This window comes from Orbicella faveolata, unplaced genomic scaffold, assembly GCF_042242905.1.
Source record: "Orbicella faveolata isolate gen_17 unplaced genomic scaffold, um_ofav_v1 contig_13, whole genome shotgun sequence".
Taxonomy (NCBI): Eukaryota; Metazoa; Cnidaria; class Anthozoa; order Scleractinia; family Merulinidae; genus Orbicella; species Orbicella faveolata.
In genome coordinates this window covers 18,640,564-18,655,576 of record NW_028301540.1, presented here as the reverse complement: position 1 = coordinate 18,655,576, position 15,013 = coordinate 18,640,564, and the positions used below count along the sequence as shown (strand labels likewise).

At 39.3% G+C, this 15,013-nt stretch overlaps 2 protein-coding genes across 2 annotated transcripts in view; one reads left to right on the top strand and one right to left on the bottom strand.

Annotated features, from left to right (window-relative positions):
- Positions 1 to 1,306: 1,306 nt before the first annotated feature.
- LOC110059633 (bifunctional purine biosynthesis protein ATIC-like) overlaps positions 1,307 to 15,013 on the bottom strand; it is a 199,426-nt gene continuing 185,719 nt past the window's right edge. Inside the window, exons 17-18 of the mRNA XM_089284933.1 lie at positions 14,241 to 14,336; positions 1,307 to 1,884 (exon numbers count right to left, since the gene is read on the bottom strand). Coding sequence (XP_089141059.1) covers positions 1,765 to 1,884; positions 14,241 to 14,336 — 216 coding nt within the window. The 3' untranslated portion in view covers positions 1,307 to 1,764. The remainder of the gene's footprint in view (positions 1,885 to 14,240; positions 14,337 to 15,013) is intronic.
- LOC149115448 (uncharacterized) lies at positions 8,929 to 9,581 on the top strand. The gene has a single exon (XM_089283901.1). The coding sequence runs from the start codon at positions 9,030 to 9,032 to the stop codon at positions 9,579 to 9,581; it is 552 nt and encodes a 183-aa protein (XP_089140027.1). The 5' UTR covers positions 8,929 to 9,029.

The window sequence follows — 15,013 nt, the reverse complement described above, 5'->3', positions numbered from 1 at the left end:
ATTTCAGGAGTGCAGGTCCTCATAAAATTCGTGGATGACTTTCAAGATTTCCTTTTCTTCTCTTATCTCTACTCCCTCCTGTTTTCTGAGTGTATGAAGGCAGTCTGATTGGCTGCGAAAACTATCCGAAGAATAAGGTTACAGAGACCGGCTACGAAAACAATCTGAAGGTTAGGGTTACGGACATTACTTTCAAATATGATGACATTAGTGGCTACGCCTCTTCAAGGCCGGTAGCCACAAAAATATTTTATGCTCTGCGACATATGGGTTGATCTTTTCTCAATACATGCTAACTAACAGGCAGCATTCACTACCGGTTAGGTAAAGTAGTACTAGAATCAAATTTCAGGTTTTGAAAGCTTTCCATGGTGATCCGCCGCGGTAGTTTTGGGCATGGGCCTCCTCAAAATTTTAGAGGTTTAGACCTTAGCCGCTTTGCATATAGTTTTTAGAAACTTTGGCATAAGAAAGAAAAAAAATATGTACTATCCGAGCCCTTCCCTCGACGGAGTATCATGTGAATACATGACATGGAACGGGAATTATATAGGCGGCCGTACACGAATCAAAAACAGCGACATGCCTTTCCGTACCTTGTCAAACATACTTCCTTTACTTTTTAAATGTTTCAATCACTTTTACGCTTTTTTAACTTTCAACTTTTTGAAATTTTGTCCCGTTAATCGGTTTCTTGTTACTCCAGAACACCCGGCATTATCTACAAATCAAGTTTTTGCCATAATAAGACTCCCTTATATGTACTCTCTATTATAGTTTAGTTTATCCCTATTTACACTACTGCGCGAGTGTCTGGGAATTTTACCTGACTCGCATGGCTATTTTGTAAAGGGTTTCACTCTGCCGTGCTGAGTCTTTCATGTGCAAAAAGCGGTCATTTGAGGTTAAACTCCTAGGCCCAGTTCTAAGATCTTTTGAGCTTCCTGTTTATCACGTGTGAAGTATTAGAAACTACTTGTGGACACACATAGCATAATCTCTTCTTGTTATAAGTATAACAACAACACGCCAATGTATATTACAGGCAAGGAAGCCCAGGGAAGCCAATAAGACTTATGTAAAGAACTACCTTAAATACCTAAGTCTTACCAAGAGAATAAAAATGCTGTCATCAGCACACAAAATGATCCTAATTTAGGGTAAAAAGTGTAATACTTATCCTCGCTGATAAGTATTGCACTGAGCAGTAGTAGAGGACGATGATGTACTCTCACAACTACAGACTTAGTTCTGTTGTTGAATTGACCTAGGAATGTCACAGACTCGGGTTTTCATAAGTGGACTCTTATTTTGTTACATTAGATCTTTATTGTAACAACTCATATGCAAATCAACAGTGAACACAAGAAGAGTTAAAATAACTCAATTACGTAGTATATTTCATGCCAAAACTGTACCAAGCAATTTTACCCTGACTGAAGCTACTGTTTAGTATCATCTTACATTTACCACTCATTCCAATTCTTTTAAATTGTTTCCTTCGCATGAAACACCTGTTTGTGTTTAGTGTGACAATCTAAACTCTTGTTTGACTAGAAATACCAAACACAGTAGAAATGAGGTCGAGAAGTGTTTAACTAACCTAATAAATATGTAATCAATAAATGTGCCTAATAAATGTGCTTTTGATTTCATATCATTTTGAACTAAGAGACAGCTCTAAGTGTCATCGTAGCAACACAGTTCACACACATCATCAGCTCAAGCCCGGTTAATATAACTGTGTTTTCTACAGTTATATAATCAGTGATGAAAAAGACGAAAATTTGTGAGAACCATCGTCATGTTGTGCTCATTAGCTGCATCGATGCAAACATCATCAGCCACAGATCCAGCTGGACTAGCAAGGAATTCCACACCACTCTAAAAAGGAATAATTGGAATTGCATCAGGGAAATGTAAAAGCCCCTTTGACAGAATTAATTTTGTTTTCCTTTATTTAATTACTTCTTAATCTAAGGGGCACAATTATAGCACTTGTCCTCATAACCTTGCACCCTGCGAGGAGACTCTTCGCTCGAGGATTAACCATGCTCGTAACTATTACAAACATGTATTTTGACGGGGTTATGTTTCCTTTAGGCTGTAGTGACCGTACATATGTTATTAAGCTAGCGTGAGGTCCGTATTGGAGAATTATTGCTCAATTTCTCCAGTCGGTCAGTAGTGCACAGAGAACCAATCAGAGTTCTTCTTTTCATCACGGACCAGTTCAGACAATATCACAATATTTATTACCCTCGGGCGAGGTTGGCTAATGGTTAGCATATTGAACTCCAGATCAGCCATACAGGGTGCGAGCCGTGGCTGGGTCATTGGGTCATGTTTGTGGACAACACTTTCAAAGTACCTCTCCCCATCCAGGTGCATACGTAAACACCGAAAATTGAATGCTGGGGATAACCCTGTGATGGATTACCAATACCATTCTTGAGGGAGTAGAAATGCTTCTAGTCACCTAACGTTACGGAACCCGGAGATAAGGCCCTCCCGCCCCCAGCTTCGAATGCAGACTTAACCAGCCTACCCACAACTTGTTGCCAAAACAGAGACCCAAAACAGTATTGCTGGATTCAAATTACATGAAATCAAATCTTGGCTGCTATTTGGTTATTTTGATGTTCTGGTACTGATAGAGACCAAACTTGATAAAACCTTACCTAACTCTCAATTTGCAGTTGATGGCTACAGATTTTTAAGACTGGACAGATCAATTAATGGCGGAGGCGTTATGATTTATTGGAGGTCTCACATAATCTTTCATCATATTATGAATATGCCCAAGCTCAGTGCACTTGAAGCTATAATGATCAAATTCAGAATTGGCAGTAGGTGGCTAATAGTAATTGGAGCATAAAGACCACCAAGTGTCAGCACAATCATCTGGAAGGATGAATTTGCTTAAAATGCTCGATTCTGCATCTTGCCAATGTGAGGATATTCCGTTGCTCGGCAGCTTGAACTGCAATTTATTGAATCCTGATGCGTATAGCGGCGATGGCAGAAACCTCATCGACATCTGTGATATTTACAACATGGACTGTTTGATTGACAAGCCTACTCGTGTGAGTCAATCTTCGCAAACATCGACGTCATTCTAACTAACAATAAAAGGAGACTTTTATCATCAGGGGTACTTGAGCCAAACCTCAGCGACCACTCTTTAGTATATGCAATAATCAGAACATCTGCCCCGCCTCTGAGATCCAGGAAAATTCTGTGCAGAAGTTCTTAAAATTACAACATGAATGAATTTGCCACCGATTTAGCTCTAACCCCTTTTCATGTTGCTTCTATTTTTGACGATGTGGATAACCAAGCTTGGGCTTTCACCAAACTCCTAACTGATGTCATTGATATCCATGCCCCAGTAAAACAGTTCCATGTTCGAGGTGGACATGTACTCTACATGACACCCCAGTGGCGACGTGCCATACGCCAGAGAAACAGATTATGGAAAAAATACAAACTTGATCCAAATACCATCAATTGGAATACAAGAGACAAAGAAATCATTGCACATCACTGAAAAGAAAAGCCATAATCAATTACTATCACCACAAAGCTGAGAGTATTTCTACTAAACCCAAGGACTTTTGGAGGGTATTTGGAGCGTTATTTCACTAAAACCGTGGACAGGCTAACGACATTGTATTACTGGAGAACAAGTATACTACTGATAAAAAAACGTAGGGCCATCTTCAATGAATATTTCATTAACATTGCTGATGACTTGCCCAGACCCAAACAATCCCAAAATGGTCTTAATTTCACTTATCATCCAAGTATTCATGGTATCAACATCAATCCGATTACTATTAATCCGATTATTGTCAAAAACATCGTCCTTTCACTGTCCTTGTCAAAAGCTATGGGCTGGGACAGTATTCCTATAAGAATTATCAAGGATAGTATTGATTCCATAGCTTGGCCATTAAGTAATCTATTTCATTATTCTATATCCACTAATACTATACCTCAGTATTGGAAGTTTGGGCCGATCACACCTGTATTCAGAAAACGGCGTTGAATACTCTAAAACTAATTACAGGCCTATTACTCTTCTCGTAGCCTTTAACAATGTATTTGAGCGTATCCTTGCCAACCAGCTTTATTCATATTTTTCTGATAAGTTGTCCCCATTTCTATCTGCTTATCGCAAGCACTATAGCTGTGAGACTTCTTTGCTTCGCATATTGGAGGAGTTCAAACATGGCCTGGACAAATGACAACTAGCATCCATTATTGGAATTGATCTATTTAAAGTATTTGATAGTATACCACATGATCTGCTGTTGGCCAAGTTGTCTGCCTATGGTCTTAATAGCAGTAGCTGTTTACTGTTGGAGAAATATCTAACAGATCGTTTTCAGAGAGTTAGGCTTGGTGAACAATTCTCCAATTGTTGTTCTCTTACTACAGGAATACCACAAGGATCAGTATTGGGTCCCTTAATGTTTAACATCCACATTAACGACCTATTTTTCATTAGTCAAAACCAACCCTGATGCTGATGATGCCCAGATCGTCTCCATTGGTAATGATTCCTCTTTGATTCATCGGTACATGCAAAGCAATCTTCTCACTGCTTGTGAGTGGTTTAACAGCAATGGTTTAGCGGTTAACCATGATAAATTCCTCACCGTGTGGTTGGGTAACACCATGGATATACCCAGCTACGATCTTGGTAGTAGTGTCATTAGTTTAGTTCACAGCATGAAATTGCTGGGTGTTACAAATGATAAAGATCTCAATTTCACGGAGCATGTGGCAGACATAGTACGCAGAGTTAGCAATCAGATACAGGTCATGCAAAGGCATAAGAAACTAATTAACACTGACACCAAGACCAAATTATATAATACCTATCTCTTGCCACATTTATATTATTGCTGTGTCGTGTGGCACCATTATGGTCATCGTAATTTAAAGAAGTTGGAGAAAGTTAATGAACGCAGCCTAAGTTTCGTTTTCAATGACAACGACAGTAATTATATGCAATAACTTAATCGTGTAGGACAACCATCATTATTTAATGGGCACGTACATTATATCCTGACATTAGTATATAAATCTCTTAATGAGCTGGCCCCGGAATATATTACCAATATGTTTAGTTATAAAACTCACAGCATAAAACTACGTACTAGTGGTACACATTGTTGTTATCCCTCGTGTTAATACCACTAGATATGGCCTGCACTCTCTATCTTACTACGGAAGGAAACTATGGAACTCCCTCCCCAATACCACCAGATCACTGCCAACAGTTGCAGCTTTCAAATCGACTATTCGTAATTTAGAATTTGACACTGACTGCTATCCCTTCTGTAGATAGGTGTAAATGGTTTGATGCTACTGCCTTAATTACGTAATTGTACATATTGTAATTTTATATACTTATTTTATTATTCCATATCCATCTTATTTTATTTATTCATTTTCTCGAAGATATTAGCAATTTTGCTATTTTAAATTCCAGGTGAAATAAAGGTTACTGTATTGTTGTATTGTGCCCACAAACCCAAGAGGATAACGAATGAATAAAGTACGAGAAACACAAACGAGTATATACCGATACATGTGACCACCATGTGACCACCAGATAGTGGTAGTAGACTTGGTATTAATAATTAATCGAGGCTAACAACTGGAAGTTCTTAAAGAGAAGTGAAGTACTGTCTTCCTTAGAAACCCGAGCCAATCTCTGTGACTGTGGAGTGGGCGGTGAAGGAAGACAAGGAAATATTGATCATTTCTCTGTGGGAGAAGGAAACTATCAGATGTAAGCATATCGCAACAATTGCACCTATTTACATGTAAGTAGCCTAACGAAGCTTTAAAATCGAAAGACCTATCCTTCTCATTGGGAAGTCGGAAGCTGTTGCACTTGAGTCAAATTTATTCGCTGTCTTTTGTTACCTGGTTGTTGTGTAAAAGCTTACTTCAAGACAAACAGCATATTTTCAGCAAGAAACAATAGAAATATGTCGCATTGTAAGCAAGTCTATTTGTAGGTCTAAACTGCCTCGAAATCAACAGATTAATATAGCAATCAAATCACACGCTGTAAAAATGGACTTCCTGACTTCTACTTTTTGCCTCGTGTCGACATGACCAAAGTGACATGGACACGAGGTATATGCAGTGCTTTCTGCATTCCTGTGTAAGGATTCTTTGCGTTTCTGTGTAATTTTTCTTTGAGTTCCTAATGTAAGATTCCTGTGAAGGGCGGTTCTGGAAACTCGCAGGTTAATCATTGTTGTCTATGAAAGACAAGCATAAAATGTTGAATTCACGGCGGTTTGTGCTATTGATTTTGGCAACCATACTGTACAGATTCAAGACACTCCATTTTTTCCTTTTTTTTTTACGGGGATTGGTGTGCAGACCTTGGAGACTCGAGCATTTGCGACAGGCTGTTTTTAGCATTTTATTTTGTTAGAGTCTGAGGCCACGGTTCACACAACTCGTTCGCGATTTAATCAATTCTGACAACAAATGACAGGCCAAAACGTTGAGGTGACGGGTTTTAGTTACGCAGACAAATCTCAGGCTAAAGATCACAATGAGCAGATTAAAAACTAACTAATATGTATTTTCTGCGAATAAAGCTGAAACAGGAATAAATCACAAAAAAGCATTGTTAATGTTATGTATGTAATGATCAATATCTCACTGTATATATATCAACATGGGTCAGATCAGGGCATCAGGCCAGATCGAATTAAATTCATAATGATACCGGAAAAGTAACGCTTGTATTCCGAGTACTTAACATTTCATTAAAAGCATGAGGTATACTACAAGCATCACGCTACTAGCGTACTTGCGTTAATGGGAGCAAGTGAACGAATCACTCGCAACTGATTTGCGCTGACTGGTTTTCTATTCCTCTGGTATCACTATCATTCAGCAGCATACATATCAATACGTGAAGTAGCAACAGATTAAAGATTTCGGCTTTGACAAAGAGCCGCGTGAACATTACTGAGATGGAATTCTAACCTCGTGTGACAATCTGTTTTGATAAAGAATCGTAAAGACTGAAGTCCCAACAAACTAAATGCAACCGTAACATCAGAAAATCAAGAGATTACAATTACCTGATTAAAAACTATTATATAATGCGCACTTTCCGAGAGAGACAGTATGGAGATTTGAAATAATTATTAGAGGAGAAACACTTAAAAACCCTTGCACGTGATTTTTGATAAAACTTCGTTAAGGTAATTTCATCGCAATAGAACTCACAATATATATTTTTTCAAACTTTACCTGTTGCCTGCTTATATAAAGAAAAGTTAAATTTTGAAATAAATCAAAAGGCTTTTTTAGCTAACTCATGATATTTGAAACGGTCATGTTGTTACAAGGGTGGTCAAAAAGATTTTAAGGAGTTTGTCACGGTTGGGCGACAAAGCATAAATTTAACAGCAATCATTAATTTACAGATAATCTTCAAGTTTATTTAGGAGGAACACTTGAGCTGTTTTGATCATTACGACTGTAATGAGTTCTAACGAAAAACCGAATGGGTTATGTACACAGTACTTTACAGATAAATATCTATAATCAACTTAATTCTTTCACATGAGACCAAATCCACACTTGTTGTACGTCTCCTTTCCTTTAGAATTACCCTATCGAGTCTAGGGCTCTACTGTTATCGATGTGTCTGTCCTTGGACTTGAGTTATTACAAACATCTCCATTCCCTCATTGTACTAAAAAACTCCTTTGAATCAGGAGAATCAGGGGACAGAAATTACTCACACAAGAGCAGGCTCCAAAATGACAAAATGGTGAATCGCTAAGGTTTTGGAACAAACCATGCACTTTGAAGTCAGATGACTTTTACAAGCAGTAGTACGTGCCCAGCAATCTCCTTACCTTAGAGGAGAGTGAGAATGAAAAACCCGTCCAGCATCCAGAATATCCATGAATAGATGACATGGCCAGTAAAACAAGTCATTTAGTGAGCATATTGAGTGATTTCCCGCAGAAAACAACAACCATTTTAAGTTCGTAATAGCTCACTGTGCAAATCATTGAAGCCCGGGGTAATCATCAATCAAGCGGCAGTTTTGACCAAACTGTGACGAATTTTATAGCTGTATTCCCACATATCTAATTTATTATTACAAGGTGGTGCAGTGGTAAGGTTCAGGGAATCGGAAGTTGTATTGAAGGGTCGGCGGTTCGAATCCTGGAGTAGGCAGCCTTATTTCTCTCCGAGCTACAAAGGGATGATTTGCGCTTATAAAGGAAAACAAAATTGTTCAAGCAATAAAAGTAAAGTAATTATATATAAAAAAATGAGACGATATGGAAGTTTGAAATAATTCTTCGTGGAAGAAGAAAACTTCTCAAGTGAAACCCTCGCACGTGATTTTTGGCATCGGGTAGAATGCCTGGACATTATTAATTATTCATGACCGGCGAAGCGGCAAATTTGAATGTTTGCGTGTCGTGAAATGCCCTGATTAAGAGAAGAAAGGGTCCAAATTGGCCCAATAGCGTTGATAAAACTTACTGTTCTGGTTTCCAGGAGTTAAAACTTCAACTTTCACGCGCGGCTTTTTGAAGAAGAAGGTTAAATCTTCAATTTAAGCCGTTAAGTAAGTTGATATATGAGGTATAAGGAGTAGCTTTTTGCTGTTGAAAATGGGCAAAAATTGGCCATTTTTTGTATGGGGACCGTTTTCAGAAGCAATTTTCAGACCATCTAAACCGGCCTTCCTAATTTTCACGCACGGCAAATGAAAGATGGCTTTTTACTGAAACAAAACCCGTTTCAAATTTGAAAATCGGTCCACAGGAACCTGTAGCTTTTTGAGTTTGAAAACTTCTTGTTGGAGTTGCATTTGAAAATGGCGCGTCTTCGATGGAAGAGCTTTTGTCTTAAGCACACGTCTGTATAACAATGGCTGTCAAAACTAAACAATACCCATTCAAGAAAACCACTTGACTGTAACTGAAATATTCATTACCGCGAATTTCAAAAGTATGCTGTCGGCGCAGCTGATTCATTCGAAAACCTGTTGCTCAATGAACATGGAAAGCGAAATCGTAAGTGATCGGGAGCTCTTTTCAGAGCTCTTCGAAACCCCGATCCATCCCCTGCTGATCAACATAGTACCTCCGTTCGTCAATGAAAGCAATGGCATATTTCAATTTCAACTGAATGGCGAAGCTCTTTGGAGATGGAGAGAAGTTTGTGGACAGCCGAACACAGTGTTTGCGCTTCTGCAATTAAGTATTCTGCCTCTTGGCTATCGATTGACAGAATCTGCTGGAGAGCGCGTAGGAAAAGCGTTGGCCGAAAGCATCAGGCGGTTTTGGAGAAAGACGCAACACGTCAAAAGCACGACGAAACGGAAAGAGATGCGAGCGGAGACGTGGATTAAGCTGGGAGTGAAACCGGAGGAGATCGCGGAATCACCAAAAGACGTCTTGGCTCACCTCATAGAAGAGAATAGCAACCTTCGCGAGACGGTGGAGGAAAAGGCGGCCGATCTCTACAATAAGATGCGGCAAAGACGAGGAGAATTAAAATAGAATTTTACCTTTGGCCTACTAAAGAAATGCAAAGGCATATAAAGCGCGAGGACAGAGGTAGACAATGTATAGCGTAAGACAATATTTTTTGTAATCCTGCGTAGCAGACGTCTTCTCTTCAAGGAAGAAAGGCGAACGAAAAGCTTGTGATACGCAGACAAAGAGAACAGCACGGGAACCGACCAGCGCGCAGTTGTTTTGCTTAAACGAAAGAACCAATTATTTTTATTCCTATCAAAGTTTTAGGGGATTTCAAGGCGAATAAAGTAAAGTAAACATCGCCAATTACTTTAAAAAAACTTCAAAGAGGCCAGCGAGTTATTGTGTGACAACAACAGCGCGAAGACTCGTGTCAATCGGTCAGATTTTTTTGAGAAACTCGGCTTTCAAGACCAGATCTTTAGCAAAGAAACAATTATTTTTATTCCTAGCAAAGTTTTAGGGGATTTCAAGGCGAATAAAGTAAGGTAAGCATCGCCAATTACTGAAAAACTTCAAAGAGGCCAGCGAGTTATTGTGTGACAACAACAGCGCGAAGACTCGTGTCAATCGGTCAGATTTTTTTGAGAAACTCGGCTTTCAAGACCAGATCTTTAGCAAAGAAACAATTATTTTTATTCCTAGCAAAGTTTTAGGGGATTTCAAGGCGAATAAAGTAAGGTAAGCATCGCCAATTACTGAAAAACTTCAAAGAGGCCAGCGAGTTATTGTGTGACAACAACAGCGCGAAGACTCGTGTCAATCGGTCAGATTTTTTTGAGAAACTCGGCTTTCAAGCCCAGATCTTTAGCAAAGAAACAATTATTTTTATTCCTAGCAAAGTTTTAGGGGATTTCAAGGCGAATAAAGTAAGGTAAACATCGCCAATTACTTTAAAAAAACTTCAAAGAGGCGAGCAAGTTATTGTCAACAACAGCGTGAAGACTCGTGTCAATCGGTCAGATTTTTTTGAGAAACTCGGCTTTCAAGACCAGATCTTTAGCAAAGAAACAATTTTTTTTATTCCTTGCAAAGTTTTAGGGGATTTCAAGGCGAATAAAGTAAGGTAAACATCGCCAATTACTGAAAAACTTCAAAGAGGCCAGCGAGTTATTATGTGACAACAACAGCGTGAAGACTGGTGTCATCAGTCAGATATTTTTGAGAAGCTCGGCTTTCAAGACCAGATCTTTAGCAAAGAAACAATTCTTTTTATTCCTTGCAAAGTTTTAGGGGATTTCAAGGCGAATAAAGTAAGGGAAACATCGCCAATTACTGAAAAATTTCGAAGAGGCGAACGAGTTATTGTGTGACAACAATCTCCGAAGTTTTTGTCACAGAATAATTCGCTCGCGTGAAGATAAGAGTGTTACTCCGTGGATAATTATTCTCCGGAACTTCTTCTGTGATATCCTTTACGTAAAGAAATCACACCAAAACCATGCTATACATCTAAAATCTCATTTAGACTATCAGATAGTCTAAATCTGTGCTATTTGGAATGTATGTTTATGTGGTACGAACATGTACGAACGTGTATGTAGGTGGTACGAAAATGGGTGGTACGAAAAGACGTTGGTACGAAGAACCCGGATACATGTAATGGCCTATGGTAAAAATCGGATGCAAATATCCATTACAAGTCCAACGCTTGAAATAGCCAGCTTGAAATACGCGATATCGGAAACAATAGAATAAAGAACAACTTTCGAGGCCTTTGTTTCTTAGCCCCGCCTTGACAAGTTAATGAGCTAAGGCAGTATTCCCTTCGGAGGAAAGCGTACGTGATCTTTGACCAATCAGAGCGTCCCTGTTTACGCTTCGCTGCTAATATTACAGACCTATAATTTTTATTCGACTGCAAGTAAATGTCCCGAGAACAATAGGCATTCTACGCGATGGAAAAGTTTTGGTTATAAGCTGCTGTCAAAGCTATCAATGGATTGAAATTATACCACCACCTTTGTTGCATACCAAATAGTCTTTAATTTGGGAGCACTTGTTCGACTCCAAACGCAAAAGGTCAGTTTATCGCTTTGGTAGCCATGCTCTTCACCATGGTTGGCCCTCTCGCAAAATACCCTGGTCAGTGGAATTACCACCAAAAATTGTTTACGACCTATAGAGTGATTTCACTTACGTGGCCAGCAGCCATGCAAATTTATTGGAACAAAAGAAAGTGCTTACATTCATTGTTTTGGAACACCAATATGGCTGACAAGACGTCATGTGAAAGCACTCTATCGACTGACTGACTGACTGACTGATCGAGCGAGTGAATTATTTCTTCCCCAACTAAAGGCAACCTACCAACCCTAACCTACCCTAACTGCTATAACTCATTCTAGCTACGCTACGCTAGCTATCACTCGTTAAAAAGGGGGGTCCTGGTATTCGTTTAGGAGCAGGACGACTTTCAATAAACCCCATAATTCCTTAATTTATCAGCTTTCAAAAGTGTCTTATTTGAACCACTCACTTTACGCTATGCGAGAGCAGTAAAATAGGAAGAAAGTTAAGCGACAAATACAACAATGGATGTATTGCATAAATGTCAAGGAGCAATTTAATGTACGTTTCACGATGAAAGCACCCATATTTAGCCGACAGGGATTCAATATGTTCCAAGCATGCAGTGTTCTTGAGGCCACACATTATCTTTAACTAATGCCACGCTCATTTTCAGCTATAATTTTTTACTCTGCAATAGAAATTGGTCTACATTTACTGCATAGAGAGAAAGTGATCGATGCTATCAAACTAAAAGAAAAAATCGTTGGGTCCCTGTAATTGTTTCCGAGAAAACGACAATTTGTCTCTCGCAAGCCAAGCCGTTTAGAAAAAGCTACCAGTTTGTTTATGCGCACGCGCTAATAGACCAATTTCGATATGTCAAAATTCAGCCGAACACAATAGACCTCAACACATGGCTCTGGGAAATAAACCCCAGGAACTCTGTAGTTATTCCCCAGAGCCTCGTACTTGTTTTAAGCTGTATTTTAATATATCGAAATTGGTCTATTGGACTAATTGAGCGTGATATTCTGTGCAGTAAAGATGCGCAATACTGAGAAATCACCTTTAAAGCTGTCAAAGCTATCGATGGATCGAATTATACACCAACCTTTGTTGTTTATCAAATAGTCCTTAATTTAAGAGCAGTTGTTCCACTCCAAACGGAAAAGATCAGTTCATCGCTTTGGCAGCCATTTTGTTCACAATGGTCGGGCAAATGTCACTCCTGCCGTCTCGCCGAATACCCGGGTGAACGGAGTTACAACACGCTGACCGCGCACGACTGACTGACCGAGCGAGTGAATTATTTCTTCCCGAACTAACTGCTATAACTCACTCCTTCTGCACTATCACTTGTTAGAGAGAAAAACAGGTAGGTAAGAGCTCAAAATAAATCACCTCAGTTTAAGCTTTTTGGCTCCCAAATACAAGTTTTGTGGATCTGAAAGACCATCAAAAGGATCAAGAGAGGATATCCTCTCTTGAAAGGATAACATAATAAAATTAACATGTTATTCATAATTTAAAGAAATGGTTTCATGGCTCAGAACATCAATTGCAAGGATCGAAACAAGCAGGACTTGAACTAAACCTGTTAATATGGCCACTTTATCAAAATAGCTGCCAAGTTTACCACCAATCAGTGGACCTATTAACCAGACTCGACTGTTTTTAAAGGCCATACCTGGCGCAAAGTTTCGAAAGTAACACCGCCTCCCCACCCCCCGAAATAAAAGGCTCCCTAAAAGTAACATTGATTTTTTACCCTCCTACTGAATCCCGAAAGTAACGGTTCCCCCGAAAGTAACAGTCCCCCAAAAGTACTGGCCCTTTGAAGAAGTCACTTCAAAAGAAACCCTCTGATCTCGAGCGCAACATGGATCTGGGAACAGCCTGACTGCAGGACTAACCAACTTGAAGAGTTACTTCAGATTTTATCTCGAACTTAACTGAATCTTCCTTGAAACTACGATTTAAAAGTAAGTTGTATCTGTTTGGCGGGAGAGTCAAATGATTACTAATTATAAATTACATTACGACATAAAGCGAACATTTATACTTTTGCCCTACACTACCAACATTTGGGGCCGTTTTCGGCTATACAGTCTGATTTGTTTATGTGGGTAGTTAGAAACATACATAAACGGATCTTGTAATTTCAGTTTACACGTCCGGGGACGTGTCCACATTGTCTGAAACGGCGGTAAATTACTATACAAACGTTTTTTAAGCATCTGAAAGTAATGGCTACCCCTGGGCGGCTACCCAAAAGTAGTGTCCCTTTCGCATACTAAATCCGATAGTAACGGGGGCCATTACTTTCGGAATTCTAGGGTATTAATTTAACGTCTATCGCCTTATTGCATTGTTTTATGGGGAGTGACAAAATGTTGGGAACTCTAGGAGAAAACGCATTAGCTCTTGATGTACTAGCTGGGTATGGATGCATTAATACTCCATGCTTTGTAACCTTGGACAAGCTCTGGTTCTGTGGACCTCTTGCTTTTTAGTAGGCTTTACCTACCGTGTCCCTGTCCACATATATCCCGTTTGGGAGTTTCTGCATAGTAAAGATTTAGATCTAGAACATTTAGCTGAAATGTGGAGATGTTATCATTCAACAATGTCCAGTATATAACAAACATATCACAGAATTATACATACGAGATGGGATCTGTCAATGTTGTCCCTGAATGGAAAGAAGGCATCTGAACTCAGGGAAACACCCTTTAGTGTTGCAATCCACTCCTGTCTTTCAGCCTAGAGGAAGTACCCAAAAGTCATGTTCAGTGTGTGTAGTAATCCAGTGCAAATTACTGACACTTTGTTTCATGATCACAATCAACCCCTCTAAAAAGAAGATGAAAAGTACAAGGTTCACTCTGAGGTAAAGTCTGCTTTCCATCCATTAATTCCAGTCTTGCATGGTGCAACTTTGTATTTGCAAAGGTCTCTTATTCTCTTCACAGACACCTTTACGTTTCATAATAATGATAATTACACAACTTCATAGAGTGGTTTTTCAACTGAGTGTCGTAAAACCAAAACCAAGCCAATTACTTAACAATTCGATTACTCAGCCAATCTGTAACCGTAGTAAAACCAAAACCAAAAACCTAAATCATTGTCTGATTACTTTCGACACTCAATTGAACTACATTGGCACAAAACGGTTTTCCATCGCAAAATAATGAGGCAACCACAATCACGATCATAACTAACGATAAATAAAATTTGGAACAATGTGAAAGACAAAATGCCTAAACTTCCACTCATCTTTAGGGACTGGTCAAAAAGTACGAGGTGGGGGGGGGGGGGGGGGGGGAAGGGGTAGGCATTTGAAAATGTGGTGGTTAGAAACCACATTACCCACCATGTGTTTTGTGCCCCATCTGGCACAAAACTGAGTGACCCACCCCTCAGTGAAGGTTGAAAAT

Coding starts and splice junctions, on each gene's coding strand:
- LOC149115448 (XM_089283901.1), top strand. CDS start 9,030: ATGCTGTCGGCGCAGCTGATTCATTCGAAAACCTGTTGCTCAATGAAC.